This window comes from Epinephelus moara, chromosome 22, assembly GCF_006386435.1.
Source record: "Epinephelus moara isolate mb chromosome 22, YSFRI_EMoa_1.0, whole genome shotgun sequence".
NCBI lineage: Eukaryota > Metazoa > Chordata > Actinopteri > Perciformes > Serranidae > Epinephelus > Epinephelus moara.
Window position 1 is genome coordinate 6,664,606 of NC_065527.1, and position 22,015 is coordinate 6,686,620.

The following is a 22,015-nucleotide window of genomic DNA, read 5'->3' on the forward strand; positions in this document are numbered from 1 at the left end:
TAGTGTAATATGTGATGAAGTCATAGTATAGTACATCAAAAAAGTCACAGTATATCACGTCATAAAACACTCATAATATAGTATGTGATAAAAAATGTCATGGTATAGTACTTCATGGTTCAGTATGTCAAGTCATGGTTTAGTTTATCAGGCATAAAAAGGCGCAAAAATCTCATTAAAAAAAGGCAAAAAGTATTGTGTCTTGTCTCAAAAAAAAAAAGTTCATAAAGAAGTCATAGTGTGTGCACTTCTCCTGTCCCGCCCTCAAATACACCGGCTCCCTTAAATGGCACTCAGTCATCACAATCTTGAGGACTCTGATCTAAGATTTCTGTTTAAAAATGCTCTAAAATGGTCTGTTCAGCTACTGAGTTTTAGCGTTACAGAAGGTGTCGACTGAAAAAGTCCCCTCTGATCCACTGATCCATTGATTCAGCCTGTCTAAATGACAACCACACAAATTCAATAACCACTTCACAACATAAACTGCATTTATAAAATTTATTTATATAGATATATTCATCTATACAGTTATGTATGTATGATAGTATGTATATATTTATATAGAAATCTACGCATACTGCAATCCTTTCACAGAGGAGAACAGAACCACATGTCAGCAATGTTAACACAATGACAGAAGCTCTGGATATTCAAAGGCCAGACATTCTGAATTCATCAACAGGGAACAAAAAAAAAGATGGCATCGCAAAATATCTGAACATCAGCAACTCAGCTGTCACCTCGACTCAGCTTATTTCTTTACATTACAATCACTTCAGTGACATTACAATCAATATTTTATGTGGAACAGTCCTACCTAGTCAGTTTAACTACACTCAGCTAAAGTCTGTACAGATTTGTAAAACACAAATGTTGATTCAAGCAAGTAAGATTTGCTGGTGACTGCGAGCTGACGTTTCTCTACCGCCCAGGGTCCAACAGCAACTCGTCTGAGTCGACTGCTTGGCGGGTAGAGAAAGTCAGCGTGACCTGGGGCACACAGGACAGCAGACACCAGGATTTTAGAAATACCTTTTTTTTTCTTGAGGAGAAAAACATAAGGGAAAAAGTGTCTCCACTGGTTCAGCATTTCTCAATTTCCACTGACTAGAAATCAGCATGCAATCGAGTGACACTGATGTATTTGATTTGTCACAATGCCCAAATCATTTAGAAAAAAATGACACGCAACTGACAAATACAGCTTTCCACGACTGCATTAAAAGCCTGAAACAAGCCTTCGTTTGCTTCCCTAATTCATTCAAATTAAACAACATTCTCTTATTTCGCTGGGAGTCGTAGCAGCTTCACGTCCACATTCCTCTCATTGTCGTCTGCTTTTTTTTTCTTTGTAGATTTTTAAAGAGAATTCTAACTCTGTCAGTTTTTCACTTTCAGTGTCTGGGAAATTTCTAACTCTACAACTTCCCCTTTACCACGAGCACCTATTCAAATTAATGGTGCCACTGAGAAGCATACGCAAGTTTCTCGACTCCTCTCTATACAGCTAAAAATCAAAAAGCAGTCACATATTGCACTATGAATGCAAAAATACCAGTCTACACTATACAGAAAAGTGCTTCTAATGTTTGTACAGTTGCAAACATACAGTATGCTACACACAAACACAAGAAACATATACATCAATCAGTGTGTCTGTATGTATGCATCACCATCACACAGGCAGTTACGCCCTACAGTACAGTACAAGAACATTTTATGGTCTTCTTCCCCTTTTAAATGTCAGGTTTGAGCTTTAGTTCAATTTATAGACTGCAGGAACAGAGCCCGCAGTCTCACGGGAGAAGTATGGAGGTGCAGGTGTGGTTTGTTGGGAGGTGAGGCGGAGCCGATGGTCCGTGTGGCCCTCCAGGTGCCGGTCACAGGCCGGTATAGTTTGTGTCGGGGCGTCAAGTACTGGAGGAAACTTCAGGAATGGACCTTGAAGGCCAGCAGCTCCTCAGAGTGCATGTTGTTGAGCGAGCGAAGGTCGGGCAGTTTGAGCAGCAGCTTGGTGAAGATGGCCGACTCGTTGGGGTGGTTCTTGGTGATGAGGCTTCGCAAGGCGCGGATCAGCGTCTCCTGAAGGGCCTCCACCGAGTTCACGTTCTCGATGCCTGAGCGATCTGGGATGAACGGACAGTGACAGTGTTATGCATCTATTTGTCATCATTAGTCAGGTTTGAATAAAATGTTTTTAGTTTTGTTTTGTTGTTTTTCTTTTTAAAAAGTAGTTTGCTTATTCGGAATATGATAAAAAGATCGATATCCCCCCTGTCCATTAGATATAAATTTACAGCCAGCAGCCAGCTACCTAAGCTTATCAGCCAGACTGAATGCAGGGGGAAACTGCTAGCCTGTCAAACACTGTGTTCATTTGAGAGCGTTCATATGCTCAACGTTTGATACAGAGATTAAAATGGAAACAGAGACAGGGACGGACTGAGCCCTCTGGAGGCAGTGTAGCGTAGTTCAAGTGGGATACGACCACAAATACGATGAATACATTTAAATAATGCCGAAACAGTAATATATAATCACTAGGGTTGGGTCGGTATGAGAAAAAAAACCAAAACGGTCCGGTTTTTGTGAAAAAAACGCATCAAGTCGGTAATACCAGATTTTCGCCACTTGGGGGCGCAATTGACTCATTTGAAATAAAAAAACGACCATAGGACAACAGAGTGACAGTAACACGTTGTTTCTTTTATTCCTTACAAATAAATTTTGCAGCTTACTCAATCAGTGCAAACAAGGGTTGCCTCCTTCGTCTGGCTCAAAGCCAAAGTGTTGCCATGTTGATGCATTCTTTGATTTCTTCGAGACTAAATTGTCCGCCATTATCGACTCCCCGTCACTATTAAACAAACTCCAGGCTACAGTAGAGGCCTCGGCGCATGCGCACTCGCACCCCCTAGCTCAGTCCCCGCCCCACCCCCCTCTCTCTCCTGCTCGCTGTGCACTTGGCGAAGAGGCAGACACGGTGCTCACAGATTCGGGCGTACTATAAGCGGAGCGAATGTCCGCCGTCATTCGGGATTCCATAGCCGAGCGCACTTCCGCGTTGTAGTTTCCTGTAAAAATGTCCGTGAAAAATCCCCGCGATGTGAAAAATACATGCAGAGCAGTGTTTTTTGACACTGGTGCGCGGAATGGTCATAAAATCTGAGCTTTGCGTGCACAGGGCTTGCGGACGTCCGCTTTTAGTCTGGGTCCAAGATGGAGTACCAAACCGAATTGATATTACCGAGAACCGACCCAACCTACGCTGTGCAAAGTGACACACAGTGCCAGAGCTAATTTTTTGTTGCACTAATGTTAACGCCCAATAAAACATTTGCACATGCTCAAATTTTTGACCATCAACAGCTTTAGTTTACATGTAACAGTAAACATGTCTGTCTTATGTACATTAACATGACAACCAAAGCAAACTCACCTGCAGAGACCAGAACCACGGCAGTGAAGAGGCTCATCTCCTCCTCGCTGAGGCCCAGGTTGATGAGCTTCTCACTGAAGTCAAACATGGAGTTGAGGAGGTCCCCGGCCCCCATGGCCCTCAGAGTGTCCACGCTGTATTTCTTGCCGCCCAGGAAGGTGACGGTGCGGTCTTTCACATCGAAGAGAGAAGCAAAGCGAACCACCAAAACCTGCAAAGCACAAACACCACCAGGTCAGTCTGGGTACAGCTGTTGTGACATCACAACGTGTAGGAAAACGTAATTACAACGTACCTCAAAGGTGCCAGCCTTCAGCAGGCTGACCTGGTCGTGCTGGGACAGGTCTCTGAAGCCTGGGATCTTCTTGGCAAACTCCACCACCTCCCTGACAGCTGGGGTGAAGCTGTGGGAAAACTCCTCCCACACCTCGTGGCCAGACTTCTGAGGGTCCACGTAAGGAGAGGTGTTCATGGGACACACCTGAGGGTAGGACAGAGGAGAGATGGACAGAGGTCAGATGTTTTGCTGCCCCCAAGTGGCCAAAAAAATCAATTAACATTAAGTTTATGTTATTGTTTTAATTCCTTAATTAAAGCACACTGTGTGTGAAAGATGCTGCACCTTTTTTATTTCTTTGTTTCTTACCAGATGCATCCTGTTGCCTCCTCTCCACAGGGGCCCGCTGTAGGCTCCGCTCACGGGGCCCTCTGAGGACGGAGCTCCAAAAGCTCCGTGTGTGTAGGCTGGACAGTGGCTGGCAGCAGCACTCCTTGAGAGCCTGAAGGGGCAGTGGTTGGCGGTGTTCTCCTCCTGAGCCTGGGGGCCCAGGCTGGAGGGCGGGTCTTGTGCTGCCATGGTGACCAGGTTGTTGTGGTGGTTCCAGGCGTCCTGCCGCTCCTCTGTCCGGAGGTTAGAGGTGTTTTTCGCTGAGCCACTGTTCGGGGGGCCCGTTGGGGGCGGGGTCTCGGCTGTCAGGCTGCTCTGCTCCTGGTTGTACATGAAGGTCTCCTGGTGGGCCCTGGTCACGGAGCCAATCACCTCCTCCTCACCGCTGTCCGAGGAGCTGGGCGACGCCGAGCTGGGGCTGGTGTCCATGGCCACGGTGGGCTCAGGGTCGGGGCTGGATTCGGACTGGCTGGAGCACGGTGAGGGGGCTGCAGAGCTGGAGGGGGCGGGGCCGGTGTCCTCTGAGGTAGGTTCCGTGGCACTGGCCGGCAGAGGTTTGCTAATAGGTAGCGTCTGGCTGCTGTGCAGCTGGCTGTGCAACTGGCTGTTGTTCATCATGTTGTTCATGGCGCTCTGCATCTCCAGCAGCATGCGCTGTTTCTCACGCTTCGGGATTCGGCCAAAGCGCACAGCTGAGAGTGAGAAGAGAATAATGTCAGAAGGACTCACCTCTGTTATCTACAGTTTTACAAAAGTAAGGCAGGAATGAGTCATGTTATTCATCTTTATTCTCCAGAAATCCAACCTGTTGTCATGTGAAGCACATACAACATTACAAGCATCGTTTTTAAGTTATTAAAGGGGCACTTTGTCAATTTTTTTTACACAAGGACCAGTTAACTATTCTTGAGGAATACTACTCAGACTGTGAAAACATTTTGGAACGTATTTTCTTCTGTGGCTCAGGAAGAGTGTAGTCAAGTGTGAAAGAATATTCCTGATGATGTCATAGTGGCATCGTTAGCTGTAACTTCAATTTGAAATTGAGAGACGTTAAAGAAATGTATGGCATGTCTGCGTAACATGATAAGAAAGAGACAGAACTCATCCTGGTAGAAATGTAACAAAAATTTGCTATTGAGTTGAATCATGGGAATCGTAGGACTTAATTGTGAGATTAAAAATCCAAAATGTCTGCTACATATATTTGGAAAACAGATTTTAAATCAGTCTCTCGTGAGTTCCTCTATTGCAATCCAGGAAGAATTTATTACTAAATAAATAAATGAAACTTTATGGCAGTGTGATACTAACTCCTTTAAATACAATGAGGTGTTTGGTAATTGTTAATAAAAAAAGGTTGATTTAACTGAGAAAATTCTGACAGTATAAAGTTCGTCTGTTAATTCACATGAGTGACGCTGCTCTCGAGAGGCTGAAGGACAGTAGTTACTGCAGGTACTCACAGTCTCTGGACATGCCCACCATCAGGCATTTCTTGAAGCGGCACTGCTGGCAGCGGTTGCGGTTGATCCTCATGATGGGGCAGCTCTCGTTCTTAAGGCACTTCTTATACTGGATGTTCTGCTGGATGCTCCTCCTGAAGAAGCCCTGTGTGTTCACAAACACAAAGAGCACGCTGTGATGACACATGACACAGGCAGGAGAGGAACTGTGCGTGGACACATGTTGACTCTCAATAAAACTGTGTAACACAACAACAACATATCAGTCTAAACCGTGTGTGTGTGTGTGCGTGTGTGTGTGTTACTACTGTGGTGTGTCACTGTGTGCTGCTCCCCACAGTTAACTAGGCCACACAGCAAAGTGAAGTATGAGGGGCAGCTGATATAAATATGGGGAGAGTGAACTAGTTTCACCAAGTCTGCGGTTGTAGCTGTGCAGATGGCTGCGCCTGCAGTGACCCACTTCAGCAACAGCCCAAAGTCACTGCAACACTCATTACCATGTAGCTGGGAAAATAATTCTGTTTCTGTGTCGTGTGTGTGTGTGTGTGTGTCGGGGGAGGGAGCCCAGCCCCCGCCCTCACCTTGCAGCCCTCGCAGGCATGGACGCCATAGTGGAAACCAGACGCCACGTCGCCGCACACCTTACACAGCAGCACCAGGCCGTTGATTTCTGATTCAAAGATTAAAATATTCTTGAGATTCTGAACGTGTTGGCGCCTAACGTAATATTTCACATCACTACCAACCATTTTCCAAACTGTAATGAAAGGACCATCTTACTTGTGATGCCACATTTTGCAGTGGAGGAGGAGCGTCCGCTTTTCTGAGTCCCTGGAAGGTTTTGGCCGCCGGCGGGGAGTGTGGTGTCGGCACGCTGCCCCAGCTGGTGGCGGCTGGGCGAGGAGCCGTGGGGCGGAGAGGACGACTGGTAGCTGCCATTGGAAGAGTCGCTGTGGCAGGACTCTGGGCTGGAGGCAGAGCTGGACGAGCTGATGTAGGCTATTACGCCTCCTGGTGTACATGAGAGAAAATGGGGCCATGATGACAGAGACAGCAGCAACTCAACACTGTTCAGAGATCTGTGCTGGAAAAGCCTGATATATTATGTTCCTCTGTGCCATAGAGCTCCATTGTTGTACATGTTCCTTCATTACCATGAACACACACACTATAGTTTACTTTGACGTCATCACACAAACACCATCCTGCTCCCACAAATACTCAATAAAACTGTCTCTTAAATGGGTGTACAGGTACCTCTAGGGGCGCTTTGGAGTACTGCAGATGTAGTTTTTTAATGTTCATTTTAAAAATATCTGTCATGCATGATTCATCGAATAATTATACTATGATACGCTCAATGGAAAAATGTAAATGTAAGTTGGTAACGGGTACAATATTTAAAAATGTTTGCGAGCGATTGCAATAGGCCAAAAGAAAGAAACGTGTATAAATCCGCTGCAGAAAATAGTCCCTAATGCATTCACCATTTCCTCCTGTTTGAGTAACGTTTAATAAAAACTACAGTGCCCAGGTGTTTCAGGAAATTACTGAGCAATTCTTAAAAATAAGTATTTGTTGCTGTGTATTTGTTTGCTGTCAAAAGGAACCAGATGACTTAATGCTGCCACTGACAACAGGTCAAAAGCACGGAGAGTTTTTTGTGGAATTTGTTGACAATAAGAATGTAAAATAACATCAGCATTACACTTAAATTCCACTTTAATTTTCTGTAATAAGATGCAACAAAATCACTGTTAATCTCCATTTTTTTGTGCTTTGTTGTTTCAGAACAAAATTTCCTACTAATCATCAGTCTATTAAATGCTGTCTCCAACACAGAGGCATCTTAATTGTTTAATTTTCTGCTGATGATATCCAAGTTTCTATAGGTGGCGCTTTTCTCTTTGTCTGTTCTGTCATGTTCATGCCAACTCCCTGCTGCTTCCTCTCCCTCAAACGAAACGTACCGTAACTGTGACTATCACCGGCTCCTGGCAGTTTTGCCGTGGAACCGACGAGCTTAACATAAAGAGGACAGATCATACTACGACAACAGCGTCCTCAGCCAGTAGGAGCCGAGCAGACAGGCTGCTGCTGTCGCTGAGCCGGTTTTCCCCCCTCGACATAGGCTGACCTGATTTCTTCCCCTGCCATTCTCAATGATTAGGTAACAGCCATTACATAATGTCAACTTCACTAGGGTGTGTGGTAGGTAGTCTGGCCCATCCCTGCAGCCATTCACAGAGACGGGCTCCATCACAAACGGCGTCCTAAATGGGTTGAATTTATCTAACCTGACCAAACATGTAGTGATGTAAGCAGAGTGATATATTTGTGTTCCTTACATATTCAGGATTTTTTTTTTTTTAGGATTTTCAGACAGATATTGACCATTAATAAACAGCAGTACTGACATAAACATGGAATGGGAATTCTTTTAATTTATTTTTTTATTATACTACATATTATCTTGCACAGAAAATTGGACTGACATATTTAAAAATATATATTATTTTATTTTGAGTGTTAGGTAACGTGAAGCGTTTGGAAACCCTGGAAAGCACAACTTCCAAACTTCCTGTTTTGGATTAATTTATTCTATTCAAATGAGACAAAGGTGGGAAACTGAATCAAGAAAGAATATGCTGCATTAAAGTACCATGGGAGATTACAACTGTTCGATACTGTCGAGTCAATGGGGAAACCTGTTGGCCTACTTTAACCAAATACTACGGAAAAAATGAGTCATTTTTGTAATGTCAATTATTTTCTAAGCAGCAGTCATAAAGTGATCTGTGCTGGGTTTTTTTTTTTTTTAAAGGGATTTACCACGCACTTTTTTATTATCACTCTGAATTCACTGAATAAACAATGCCGACATGATAAAGCAGAATTTCCACATTATCATCACATGCTATCTGCCATTTCTGGAAATATGTTTCAACCACAGGCCCTGAATAACACCAAAAACACACAAAGAGCTACTTGTGTCCCACGGGCAATGAATGCACCATAACTACAGACTATTTTTCAACACGCCCCCACGTGGAGCGGCATGTTTTTTTCCCCGGGAAAACTGGGTCACCGCGGGTTGCTGCGAGATGCCTCACGTGTATCCGCGGCCAGACCCCACGCCATCTCGACGGGAGAAATTATGCAATGGCCACGTCACGGCGCCGCGCGGCCAATGAGCGGCGACGCACGGGGAGCGTAAACACAGGTGCACATGGCTAGAGCGACGGGTCCATGTGAGAGGAGACGACTGCAGTGCTGCTGAAGTCATCTACTTGGGTAATAACAACAGCCCACTGGCACTCCTAACCCACTTTAATATTAACACAGCAGCACACTGTGCAGCCTTTAATCATTTAAAGTGTTCATCTGAATATGACACAGGAAACTGTCCAAAATGTCACACCTCACACCGCTCGTGCTACTTTTACAAAACCCACTTTCCCCTGGATGTAATGGCAGAACATGAACACAGCTTTACACAGACTCCATCAAGCTGCAGCAGCTGACATTATAATGAAAGTTAAACACACTCACCAGCTTTGGTCGACTCCATATGTGTGAGTTTTGGGGGTTTTCCTCCTCCTATGCTACCTCAGTGCTGAAGCCGTTTTTCTGTTTGTGTTCAGCAACTGAAAAGTCGCTGATTGCTCCCGGTTGAGAAACTAGCTCGAGCTACAACATTTAAATCACCGACACTTAAACCTTAAACAGAAACACGTCAGTGACTCAGAGAGGAGCGAAGATACAGAATTACACCGTCAAAAATCAAGTTTAACGAGCTCAGTTTTCCTTTTTGTTCTGCCAAACGATGAAAACACAGCTGCTGTGTAAAATAGGCCGTATTCCATTCAGAGGCAGTTCAGGAGGAAAAGCTGCGAGAGGCTCAACTCAGCGGTGTGGAGGACTGGTTTGGTTTTGCCGTGACTGTTTCGAGTCGAGTGTGAAACCATGTGACCCAGTTCATCGGCTCCTCCTTCCCTCCAGCCCTGCACTGGTGTCAATGTAACCCACTGACATACTTTCACCACTCAAAGTGAACAAAGACAATTGGCAAGTCGGCCCACATCCTGTCCAAAAATCCCCCCCAAAAGTTTCAGAGTGCTGTGGTAGAGATATGGTGCTGAACCACAGTTTGGTGCGGAGCCATATTTGTTTTTGGCAGTTTTATAAAAGGAGGCCAAAGGTTAACTCAAGAATGGGTGACAAGATATTTTACAGGCTCTTCTAAACATTTGCTTTATGTATTTTACTGGCAATATACCTTATATATATTTATAGAAATATTTTCCCAGGGCAGTGCTTACTCAGTTTCTTTTTATATAAAGAATGGTACACCTTTTGTCAACTATTATTACTATTTTACTTTTTCCCCTTCTCTCTTTAGTTACTTTTACAGTAGTAGTATCTAATATCATTATTGTTATTATTATTATTAAGTAATTAATGTAGTTATTTATTTTATTTAGAGATAAAAAGATAATTTAAAATGATTTAATTAACTTCTATAAATAACCACATCTTAAACACGACAGGAGAATGCTTCAGACGTAGAGTCGGCTCGGTAGCCACGCTAACAAACGAACCATGCTGTGCCACCATCCTTGTTCATTTTCTCAAACTTAACATTTCACGATAAAACTGTCACTTCCTGTTTATTTGTCACATATGTATGGTAGCCACGGAGGTCCACAATAAAAATTCACAGAGGTCAAAATATACAGGAAAAAAGTAACCTCACATATTTAACAACCTCTTCAACGTTACGCCGAAATATATTTCTCTCTGTATCGTAGCAAGTCATACCATCTAACAATAACGTTAATTTATCACTGATAAATGGCGCTTGCAATTCCCAAAATTCTCCACATGGTTTTAACAGGCGGCTGAAAAATGAAGCCAACATGAAAGCGCCAAAAACTGTAGTTCCTCTAATGGCCACTTGAGGCTGGCTCCAAAGCGAGTCAGTCCCCATAAACCCTGATGTTAAAATACCAAACTTTACAGCAGAAATAAACACGTTTACAGCCTGGTGCAACAGTTTCTATAGCGAATATCTCTCTTCATGAGAACTGTACAGGGGTTCATCCCACAAATGCATGTTCCTTACAAATATGGCACCATTTAAAAGGGAAATAAACAGGCTTTCCAACGGTATAAGATTTATTGCTAAGAGGCATTGTTACAACAAAGAAATAATCTAGCAAACACAAATGTCCTTACTTTTTGTGCTTAGTTTAGTTGCCACTGAAGCATTTGTACCAGCCTTCATCAGGTCATCCAGTAGGTGTGTTGCAGTCACACAGGGTTTCTCTTAGTTGTTCTGAGTTGCTAAGGGACCTTGATGAAATGTTGAATAATTGTGACTTTGCTTTCTTAACAAAATATACTTTTAAAATCTTTGGGGGGTTGAATATTTCTGATTGCAACTGTAGGCACATTCTTTTGGTCAGATTTATGACACTGTGCTTTCGCCTGGTTCTGTTTCACTGTTCTTTGTGGAACTGGGCACATATGTGCGAGCCTCATTACCACTCCCTCAGTCAGGACATAGATGCTCCCTGAATAACTTGTTTGCGTCATATGAGAAGAACAGCAAAGAAGTGCAATTTCACTGATTGTGTCACATTATGGAGGTCCACAAAGCTGTGACTATTTATAGCACCCATACCAACAATTCAGTACATGTACCTGTAAACCCTATTGAGACAGACTTTATAAATTGTGTGTGTAAGGTGCTTGTATTCTCTTTAGATGGGTTGAGGCATCAGGAAGTGAAGGATATTTCCTTTTTTGTTTTTGGCTGAAAGGAAGGTAGTCTGAGATTTTGGGGAGACCAGGGTAGAGTCTTTTTTTGTGTCCTTCCCTGCAATTATATTTTATTTCCTCTCTGTAATTTATCACATATAAAAAAAGATCAAAATGTCTCAGCGAGCTGGCTTCTACGCGCTCTGTTAGATGTGTGTTTAACCATATGAAGGAAACAACAGTCCTGCTTCTGTAGAAGTTTATTTTCTTCATCACATTTTATAAAACGCACCAAGTGACTGTGCGCTTTCATTCAGTCGTTCCTTTATTCTTAATTGCAACACAGTCCACAACTGCAATAAAGATAAGTGTCATAAAAGTCTATGATGCAAGTTCAACTTCACGTTGCCAAATATTTATTTATTTCTGTCGAGCCTACAATTAATGTCTGTACAGTTAGAATCACAAGAACTGCACTGTCACGAGAATGACCACATTGAAATTTTGTTTAGCTTTCTCTCTGAACACAATTTAAAGGGACAGTCCACCAAACAATCGGACAGAGACCTTCTTGAAGAGGTGGTCTTAGTCTGGTTATAAACGAACTCTGGTGCGGTTGGTTTGTGGTGAGAAGGTGTTCCAACCTGGATCTGAACCAACTGCAGTCACATGACACATTGTTTGGGTTAAACATGAGCATGTTACAGTCCTGGAGGATTATTAATGTGCACCTCCTCCTGTACTGCCTTAATATGCACATTCAGCACATCCAATGCATCAAAACATTGTTTTCTAGTTGGAGCCGCGCCTCGTTTTCAAACTGTATGGTTTGACTAAAATGAACAATGACAGCAATATAGTCCCCGATGAGCAGCGCTAAAATCAACCTGCGTAGTTGTCCCTCCATTGTGACATTAGAAAGTGTCACATTTATCAAAGTTTGCTTTACTTCCTGGAATTCTGACCAATCAAGAGCAGCTGTCTGGCGCAAGGCATTTGATCTGGTCCGCTTGCAAATGCTGCCGTGAGAACACGAACCAACTCTGTGATAACTTTGTGACAAAATTAGTCCCTGATTCAGACCAAAGCAAGACAACTCCAGGTCTGAAAGCACCCTAAAACAGGGTCAGCAGCATTTTCAAAGGTCTCAAGTTTAGTGCTTCCAAAGCGCTGGAGTAGTGTGGACTCTAGATGTAAACGTAACAATCGATACGCGTTTCCAAATGTAAATGTATTACTTACATTAGTGTGGGAGGGTGGGGCTGAAAAACCGAAACAAAGGGCTAAAAGAGGCTAAAAGGCTTCATATAGCTGAGGTGAACTGCAGCAAAATCTTAACCAGAAAAAATCTCTCTAGATTAAATATCCCATTTTCAAGAGTGTCAAGAGTTACAGATAGACAACACAGAACAGAAATACAAAATAAAAGATAAATAGCTCTAAAACAAGCAATATAAAACACAAAATGAGATTACTACAGAGAAAAGCCAAAAAGTATGATCATGTATGCTACACGTAAACCATAAAAACGCAAAAAAGAATACTACACATGATCACAAAGATCAGCTTAAATACACCCTGACACCGGCATGTAGATGATTGCCTACAAAAATTCTGCAACAGAGCTTTGAAACGGCCGAGAGAAACCTAAGAGTGTAACTTTAAGTCCTTCTGCAGAATATTCCACACATAAGGAGCTGTACATGAGCTGATTAGTGCAGCTTTAAAATATTTAAGATTTGAATTCCGTGGAAGAGCTGAAAACCATTTGAGAAATCATGACGAGCACTGTGAGTGGACATTTAAACCTTCAATTAAGACTCAGCAAAACAATGCCTGTTAAACCTGATGAACAGTTGTTTCCTTTAACTTCTTAATTAAAGTGTTTACTGTGTGAGCACCGCGCGGTGAGCACTACAGCTTGTATTTGAATACTGTTTCACTAAGATACACAGCAGACCAGTGGATCCAGTTCTGAGGCTAAATGTCACAATGCCTTCGAGCTGCTCTCCCCCACACCAAATTCCAACTGGGTTAACATGACATGGCAAAGCTTGTTTCCTTCAACGTCTCCCAACAGCAGGGAGGAGACGGCCAAAGCTCCACACAAAGATGTTGCGCCAGACATTTCCCCAAGGCTCTCTCAATCCCAGCTAATGTTCCCTCGGCTGCTATAATGAGACCTTTTAGGAATAAGCAATCCCACGCTGTACCGCCCTGATCTCCACTTTCTTTTTTGGAGGGGTTTTACAGAGCAGGTCAGAGGTTACTGCCGCCCTGCAGACTAATGTATGGAGAGACAATAGAGAGGGAGTAATGTGAGAGATGACCATAGTTCTCACGCTGCCCTGCCATGTTCTCAGTTGACCCCTCCACATTGTTAATCAGGGAAACACTATTTTGAGCTAAGGGCTAGAATATGTTGTCACTGTGACCCAGTGAGTGAAATCAGTAGTAGATAACAAAAGACGACACTCAGAGACGCATCCAGCGGACGGACATAAAGACACTGCAGCTACAAATAGTAACAGCAGGCACAATTTAAAAAAAGAAGTTTGTTCTACAACCAGGTCTCTGTATTCTCAGTCAAATCTCAAAATACTTCCTCATTGTCTTTTCTAAAAACTAAATCACTACATTTATAAGTGATCACATTGGATGGATCACATTAAAACACTGCTGAAGTCACTACACTGGATATCTGTGTCTTTTAGAAGTGATTTTAAAGTTCGTTGACTTGTTTATAAAGCTTTAAGTGACCTTGCTCCTCCAGACATCTGAGATTTTCTATCATTTTATGTTCCAGCAGATCACTAAAGTCCTCCACTGCTCTACTTTTAAATGTTCCACATGCGTCCCATAAAAGTACTAGAGAGAGTGCTTTCTGTTTTTATGCCTCTAAACTGTGAAAGTCACTGGATGCCTCTGGATATTAGAAAGGCGAGCTCTCTCTGTATCTTTAAACATAAATTAGTGGAATAACACTAATAATTAGAAGTGATTAACATTGATCATTTTCTTACAATGCAATGTTTTCTAGGGGAACCTTGGGTCCTGCCATTCATGTGGATGCCAGTTGACACGCTACACCCACCCAAACGATATGACTGACCAAGTACACCCCCCTACTGGCAACTGCACTCCCTGATGGAAGTGCTCAAGAATGGCCTGGGGTACTTGACTAAGAGCTCCAGGCGTCAACCTGGCTTTCAGATTTCCCAGATTCCAATCCGATCGAACATCCATCAGGCATGCCAGTACCTTACCTCGCAACCTACAGGACTCAAAGGATCTGTCGACGACACCTTGATGCCAGACAACACAGGACACCCCCAGAGGTCCTGTCTCCATGCCTCAACAGGTCAGAGACCCCCTCATAGATCGGACTTGGTTCTGACCTATCAAGGCCCGGACAAAGGACCTTTGGGGAACCTGTTTGTCCCACAGATGCTTGATGAGATCAGGATCTGGGGAATGTGATAGCTTGGTTGATGCCTTTAGCTGTCACGTTCCTTGCGCCATTCCTGAGAAGTTTTTGTGATGTGGCTGGCGCAAGGTTTAGGTGAGTGGAGTGCGTAAAGGGGCATCCACATGAATGCCAGGACCAAAGGTTTCCCAGCAGAACAATGCATTGTAATGAAACGATCCATGTTATTCACTTCACCTGTCAGTTTTAATGTTTTGGCTGATCGGTGTATAGGAGAGTACACCCTCTTCCTCCTTTGTAACCTAACCATCTACCTAGTAGTACACCCACCTCATCAACTATCACTACAAATCTGGTTGTGTTGGAGAGCAGAAAGCATAACTAAGTATTATCTGAAAGATCTTCAGTGCCATGGCTGAACATTTAGTGGGTTTTGACAATGTGAAAAAGTCACTTAGATTTCAGAACAAGACTTAACCCTTTGATCACCAAATGATCCAAAAAATAGCAAGAAATTAGTAAAAAGAGAAAATAAAAAACAAGAAAATTAGCATCAAAAAAGGAAGGGAAGGAAATGGCGTGGAACAGCACAAGAAAAGTGATGTCATCCCAACGAGCAATAGTGGTGATTTAAACGTATTGGCTATATTTAGCTCCGATTTAGTCTAGCTACATGTAACCCAAATCTAGCCGATTTAATTTTGAAATTGATTAAATGTAATTTTCGCCATTGCAGATGGCTTGCGGTATGATATTCAATCACGTATGGAGAGTCAACAGTAATTAAAATATGTTTATCTCCATTTTTTTGGACATGGTCTCTACATAGCCGTATAATTGATGACGTCTACACTTTGGCTATGGTTAGACGTCTACCAAAATTTTCACTGACAGCCCAAATTCAGCCGTGATTTAGCCTAGACGTCAGGTCTTCATGTAGACCGCTATTAGACGTTTTTTCAACCAAAAAATGCTTGCTGGGATTCCAGGTTTCAAAGGGTTAATCAACGCTTGGTCAGACACAGTATAAAAAAGACTGGATCAGCGAAAGGTAAGGAAAAACATTTAATTTCTCTGAAGGGTCCTTTTCATAATGTTGTCAGACACCTATCATAGCAATCTGAGCCTGTCAGTGGCAAAAACAAGAACTTCTAGTGGATGGAAACTGATGATGCCAAATACCCTGAGTGACCACACTGCAGCCTGTTCTGCTGATGCAGGATTCAGCCCGTCTCTCAACACTGGGCCAATTTCAAAAATAGTGTTCTCCTTACTCACATATACACAAAAGAAGTGAAAAGGTTGAGAAATACACACGTTTTCCTTTAACTAACCCTCCCTGGAGTGCTCATATTCACCACACAACAACACAAAGCAGCAGTTTTTGGTCCAGAGAGGATGTGATTAAGCGCTCTGAAAAAAGCAGGTTGCCGTATTTATCCCACTTTAACTGAAAAGAAAAGCATGACTGGAGTGTTTGCACACAGTTTGGCAGTCGCACAGTAGCCAACTGTCCTGCTGGTTTGGATAACAGCACTTTGTTAGGCTCACCATGCTCGTCTTGGCAAACCACTGGTTGATTTCTATTCCTAGAATTATAACCTGCTAGAATACATGTACAATTAAATATTGATAAAAGCAAAGCAACTGGCACGAGTTCTTAGAGCGGTGCTTACAATGGAAATATTCATGTAGCTGGAATTTACAAGTGCAACACTGATCAAACACAGTTGGAAGAAAATGGCCACATTACTCATGTTCTCTATCCTTTAAACCATAATGTTTTGTTCTGAGAACAGCGCGTCCTAACTCCTACCTGGCCACATAATACACCAATACAAGTGGGGTTTTTTTACTCCCTGTTCTCATGTAAGTGTTCCTGCTAAAGAATGAAAGAGTTCTACCAATGTGCAATGTATAAGGAAGCACTTATCGATGTGAGAAGAAAATGGCATAGGTTAGATTGACATGAAAGAAGCACCGCACTGCTCTTTAAATGCCAGAGCTGTGGACAAAGTGGACTGTAATATCTCTGGGTCACATTTCACTTTTTTCTTATAGCAGTTTTTTTTCACTGATTTTGGTTTATCTAAAATGAGCCACAGACAGTGTAGGGAGGTCAGATATGATTGACAGACAGGCTATCGCGTTCTTGGTTTTGATCTTGATGGAATTTATCAACAATCAGAAGAAACTACCAACCTGTATTTGTGGTTCTGGAGCTGATAGCAGCCCTAGTGACACAAATAGAGGTCTTAAACTGATACCCAAACACCTCTAGGATTACACCTTTCCCAGACAACACAACTCAGCCCCTCCCTGACAGCTGGCATCACATACACTAAAACACATATGCTGCATTTCCACTGCTGCATGGTTCAGCACAGTTCTACTCCTATTGCCTGTTTTGGTTTTCCATTAGGAAAAGTTCTGGATAGTACCTGGTACTATGTTGGCACCAAGGGAGCTGAGTCAGTAATATAAGTTGGAGTTAAAACATTGCAGACCACTGATTGGTCAGAGAGGAATCGTCACTAGAATTGTTACTAGGGCAACACAGGACCGAGCAGAAGAATAAACTAACTACTGAGCCATCTCGCTTCCTTTTAACCTCTGTTGAGAGATGTTAACAGGAACTGTGGAGGTCAAGGTGACGTCTGGAAGACCAAGAAAACGTTCAGAGAGAGCTGCTCGTAGGATTGTTAGAAAGGCAAATCAACACCCCAGTTTGACTGCTAAAGACCTGCAGGAAGACTGATCAGACTCAGGAGTGGTGGTGCACTGTTCTACTGTGCAGCCCCACCTGTACAAATATGACCTTCATGGAAGAGTCATCAGAAGAAAACCTCTCCTGTGTCCTCACCACAAAATTCAGCGTCAGAAGTTTGCAAAGGAACATTGAAACAAGCCTGATGCTTTTTGGAAACAAGTCCTGTGGACTGATGAAGGTAAAATAGAACTTTTGTGTACTCAATGAACAAAGGTATGTTTGGAGAAAAAAAAGAGACACCTGTCCAGCTGTTAAACACAGGGGTGGATGGATGATGCTCTGGGCTTGTGTTGCAGCCAGACACGGGGAACATTTCACAGGTAGAAGGAAGAACGGATTCATTCTGGAAGCAAACATCACAGCATCTGTAAAAAAGCTGGAGATGAAGACAGGACAATGATCCTAAACACACCTCCAAATCCACAAAGGACGACCTCAAGAGGCGCAAGCTTTTGCAAGGTTTTGCCGTGGCCCTCACAGTCCCTCGGCCTAAACATCATTAAACATCTGGATAGACCTCAGAGAGCAGTGCATGAAGACGGCCCAAGAATCTCACAAAACTAGAAGCGTTTGTGATAAAGAATGGATGAAAACCCTCCAAACACAAATTGAAAGACTCTTAGCAAGCATTTTGAAGCTGTGATGCTCACCAGACGGGGCGCTACTAAGTTCTACTACGCAAGATACTGTAAAAGATTGAAATTAAAAAATAATCTTGTTTAAAATATTGAAGAAATGTTTCATCTTCAATTTTCTGCCTTTTGGAGATCAGTGTGGCAGAACTTTTGAGAATACATTTTTCAAGTTATACTTTTTTCTTTCAATAGCTGTCTTCTGGGTCTACAGCTATCAGACACTGCTTTTTAAGATCCTTTCAAGATAACGTTTCACCAAATTTGAAGCAGATTTTTTTGTTTTTTACATCTTTTCTTTTAAATCCAGTAAATCAGTGTTTCCCAACTGGTGGGTCGCGGTCCAAAAAAGAAAAGAATTTCAGACACAGAGCTTTTATTTTGATGTGCTGTTTCCTGCTGTAGAGACTATTGGACAGCTATTTGACAGAGACAGCAAGTTAGCTGGATGACATGGCCAAAAGCAAGTATGATGCTGAAGATATTAAACTGTGTGGACCTTGAACTCTTGACTAAGGACCCTGTGGTTGGACCAGTTGGGAACCAATGTATTAAATTACTGGAATTACATATAATTGGGGCGGCAGTCCATAGGGACTTGGGTTGGGAACCGGAGGGTCACCTATTCAAGTCCCCGTCCAGATCAAATATGGAGCATTAACTGGTGGCTGGAGAGGTGCCAGTTCACATCCTGGGCACTGCTGAGGTGCCCTTGAGCAAGGCACCGAACCCCCCACAACCGCTCGGGGCACCTGACCAAGGCAGCCCCCTCGCTCTGACATCTCTCCACTTTGTGCATGTATAGGTCCTGTTTGTGCATGTGTCTTTCAGACCTGTGTGTTAATGACAGAAGAGTGAAAAAATTTAATTTCCCCTCAGGGGGATTAATAAAGTATATAAAATAAAATAAAAAATAAGTGGTCCTGTGCAGGGATCGGTTTTGTGCAGGAAAATTATAATTGGGTTGTGTTCGGGTTATCTAAATTTTGCGAACCCCTAATGTGGAATATAAACTTGTACATTCAGTAAGTTCAAAGATTCTTTACATCAGAAATGTGAACTTTAACTCAGAAGAGCTCGACTTATCTTCACAGGAAATTGAGATTGATATTTAAACTCAGATCAAATGTTTGTGGCAATTAAGACTTCACAAATTCAAATTTAAGACTGACTTAAAGCCTAATGATTATAAAATTGATTAAGAAAAATAAGGACCTGCAGACACCTTGATGTGATTTATTTTTACATAAACTTTGCCTTATCGTATTTTTAGTTTGCTTTCTGATTACTGGTTTAATAGGTTTCACCAAAACACAGCTAAATTGTAAAGATGTAATTTGTCTTGTTGCAAATTCAATAAACAGGAAAGTGAGTGTAATCACGCAGTCTGTACCTGCACACAGTTCTGCAGTTTTAATCAGTGAACAGTGAATTCCCCTGTGAGGTTGTGTAGGTGTGACCCTAAGACGCTCTTTTTGGTACATAATCCATATCAAAGGTTTTCAAGGGAAAGATTGATTCACTTTTATTCTCATTAATAGTATGAGCTGTAAACCCCCTTAAAAATCTGTTTAATCTTCTAAGAGCTGAATGAAGCAGACGGCAGACAGATCTTCACCATAAAAAGGGCTGTTTATTATTTTTTTAAATGTACAGGCGTGCTCTAACGATAACGGTGCAGCTGCAGGGTGTTGCGCCTCTTCCAGGCTGCACGGCGGGAGCCTCCGATGGTCAGGTGGAACTTGTGGCCCTTGCCCAGGCCGCGGCTCTTCTTTCCTGCAGATGTCAGGCCACGCATCTCTCTGTGCTTGTGCACAGCCTTTGTGATCCATTGGGTGTCTGGGTTGCGTCTGATGGCCTTGTGGAAGGTGTCGACCAGAATCACCTCGAAGAACTTGTAGGTGGAGTCCTCGCCCACCCAGTAGGAGTTCAGCACTCGCAGAGCTCCACAGTGACGGCCAGCACGCTCCTAGGGAACAAAACATACTGAGTGAAGTGTTCCGACTGGTCAAATCGGTGTTAAAAATCAATCCTGTATCTAAATTTAACAAATCAATATAATCCAACACAGCGATGTGGCACCAGATTCAGAAGGAACTCTGCTTTTATGGCTCCCAGTGGCAGTTTAAATATGATTTCTGATCTTCAGAAATCTTAACACCTCCTGTATGTGCGATAATAATCCTGTTTGATATCCTCATACACAATTGTGCATTTCATATGAATCTGAATATAGATAATGGACTTCAATCTTGATCATAAAAACCATTTCCATCATCATTTTCAGGGTTTTCACCTGTTATATGCCAGGTTTTTTTTTTTTCCCCAGTTGGTTTTGGACCACATTGTCCAAGAGAAACAGAGGCTAACCAACGACAGCAAATCCATGTTTACCACAGTAGGAAAAACCTTCAGCTCCAACTTTGAGGGCTAGTTCAGAGAAATCAAAAATACACATTTCTCCTCTTACCTGTAGCGACATTTATCAGTCTACATTGCTTTGGTGTGAGCTGCTGAGTGTTGCAGATATCAGTAATAAAGATGTCTGTCTTCTCTCCAATATCATGGAACTAGATGGCACTCAGCTTGTGGTGCTCAAAGTGCCAAAAAATACATTTGAAAAACTCAACAGCAATGTCTCTTTCCAGAAATCATGACCTGGTTACTCAAGATAATCCACAGACCTTGCTGTGAGCAGTTTCACGTAGGAACTTTATTTCTACGCAAACCAAATCACCATGTAGAAAGAAGCTTGCATCTACTGCTAACTCACCTAGCACCACTATGCTAGCTAATGTTACAGCTCAGCTGAGGGGGACGCATTAATGTTTAGATCTCCTGCTGTCACAAGCACGAGCCTCTCCTCCATGAGTAGATGCACGCTTACGTCAAAACTGTGATACAATTGACATGAGTAGTTCAGTAGAAAACAAACAGTTACTACACGAAACTGCTCACATCAAGGTCTGATTATCCTCAGTGACCGGGTCATGATCTCTGAGACACTGTTGAGGAGTCTGTCAATTTTATTTTTTGGTATCTTGAGCACCACAAGCTGAGTGCCATCTAGTTCCATTATATTTGAGAAAGCAGACATCTCTACAGCCGACGTCTCCAACACTCTGCAAAACTATCTAGATTGTTAAATGACACCAACAGGTTAGATGAACAAAATGTCTGATTTTGGAGTGAACTGCCTCTGTAATATTTAATGAAATGCCAACAATGTGGAAGCATTTCATCTCACACCTGCAGCTACACATTTCATTTGGACAAGAATGAAACAGCTTCACGAGCAGTGACTTTTGTGATGCTGCTGCTTATGTAAACTAAGCTGATGATACTTCTACCCAGTGCTTATAACATCATCCTTCTATTGCAAGGTAACAATGGATATTAGACTTTTCTCCTATGCATTTGACTTGTCATAGCAGGAAACCAAAGTAACAACAATGGCTCACTTCTAATTTAGTGTCCCAGTAGTTTCTGTCACAGAGCCAGCAAGCAACTGAACAGAATTAAGCCTTCACTTATTTTGTTTACACCTGTGCTTCACCTACTGTGACAAGTTAAAGTGTCTGAAAAACACCCTAGTGACAGATTTCCTTTTAAGAATGAACTGTGGTATGAATCACTTTATCAGCTCAATATTCTTAAGTGCATGAGTCAGCCAGCGACCTTAAATTAAAACTCACTTTAGTGTCAGCAACTCATTTATAAATGGAATTAAAAAGAGCATTTCTCAACTCAGTTTTCACTCACATTTTGAAAACGTCACTTGGTAGGACAAACTGTGACAGCACTCTCCACGCACTAAGATTATTTTACATAGTATTTTTCCCCAG

The 22,015-nt window shown here is 42.5% G+C and overlaps 2 protein-coding genes across 3 annotated transcripts in view; both read right to left on the minus strand.

Moving 5' to 3' along the window:
• Positions 1-482: 482 nt before the first annotated feature.
• nr1d2b (nuclear receptor subfamily 1, group D, member 2b) lies at positions 483-9,524 on the minus strand. The gene is made up of 8 exons (XM_050034629.1): positions 9,131-9,524; positions 6,359-6,589; positions 6,160-6,248; positions 5,576-5,720; positions 4,089-4,801; positions 3,738-3,923; positions 3,443-3,653; positions 483-2,129 (listed from the first exon to the last, which is right to left on the minus strand). The coding sequence occupies exons 1-8, from the start codon at positions 9,147-9,149 to the stop codon at positions 1,933-1,935; spliced, it is 1,791 nt and encodes a 596-aa protein (XP_049890586.1). The 5' UTR covers positions 9,150-9,524; the 3' UTR covers positions 483-1,932.
• Positions 9,525-19,783: 10,259 nt separating this feature from the next.
• The window catches only part of rpl15 (ribosomal protein L15), a 993,591-nt gene continuing 991,359 nt past the window's right edge, over positions 19,784-22,015 (minus strand). For both annotated transcript variants that reach the window (XM_050034668.1, XM_050034667.1), the window contains exon 4: positions 19,784-20,139. In XM_050034668.1, the coding sequence (XP_049890625.1) occupies positions 19,834-20,139 (306 nt within the window). In that variant the 3' untranslated portion in view covers positions 19,784-19,833. The remainder of the gene's footprint in view (positions 20,140-22,015) is intronic.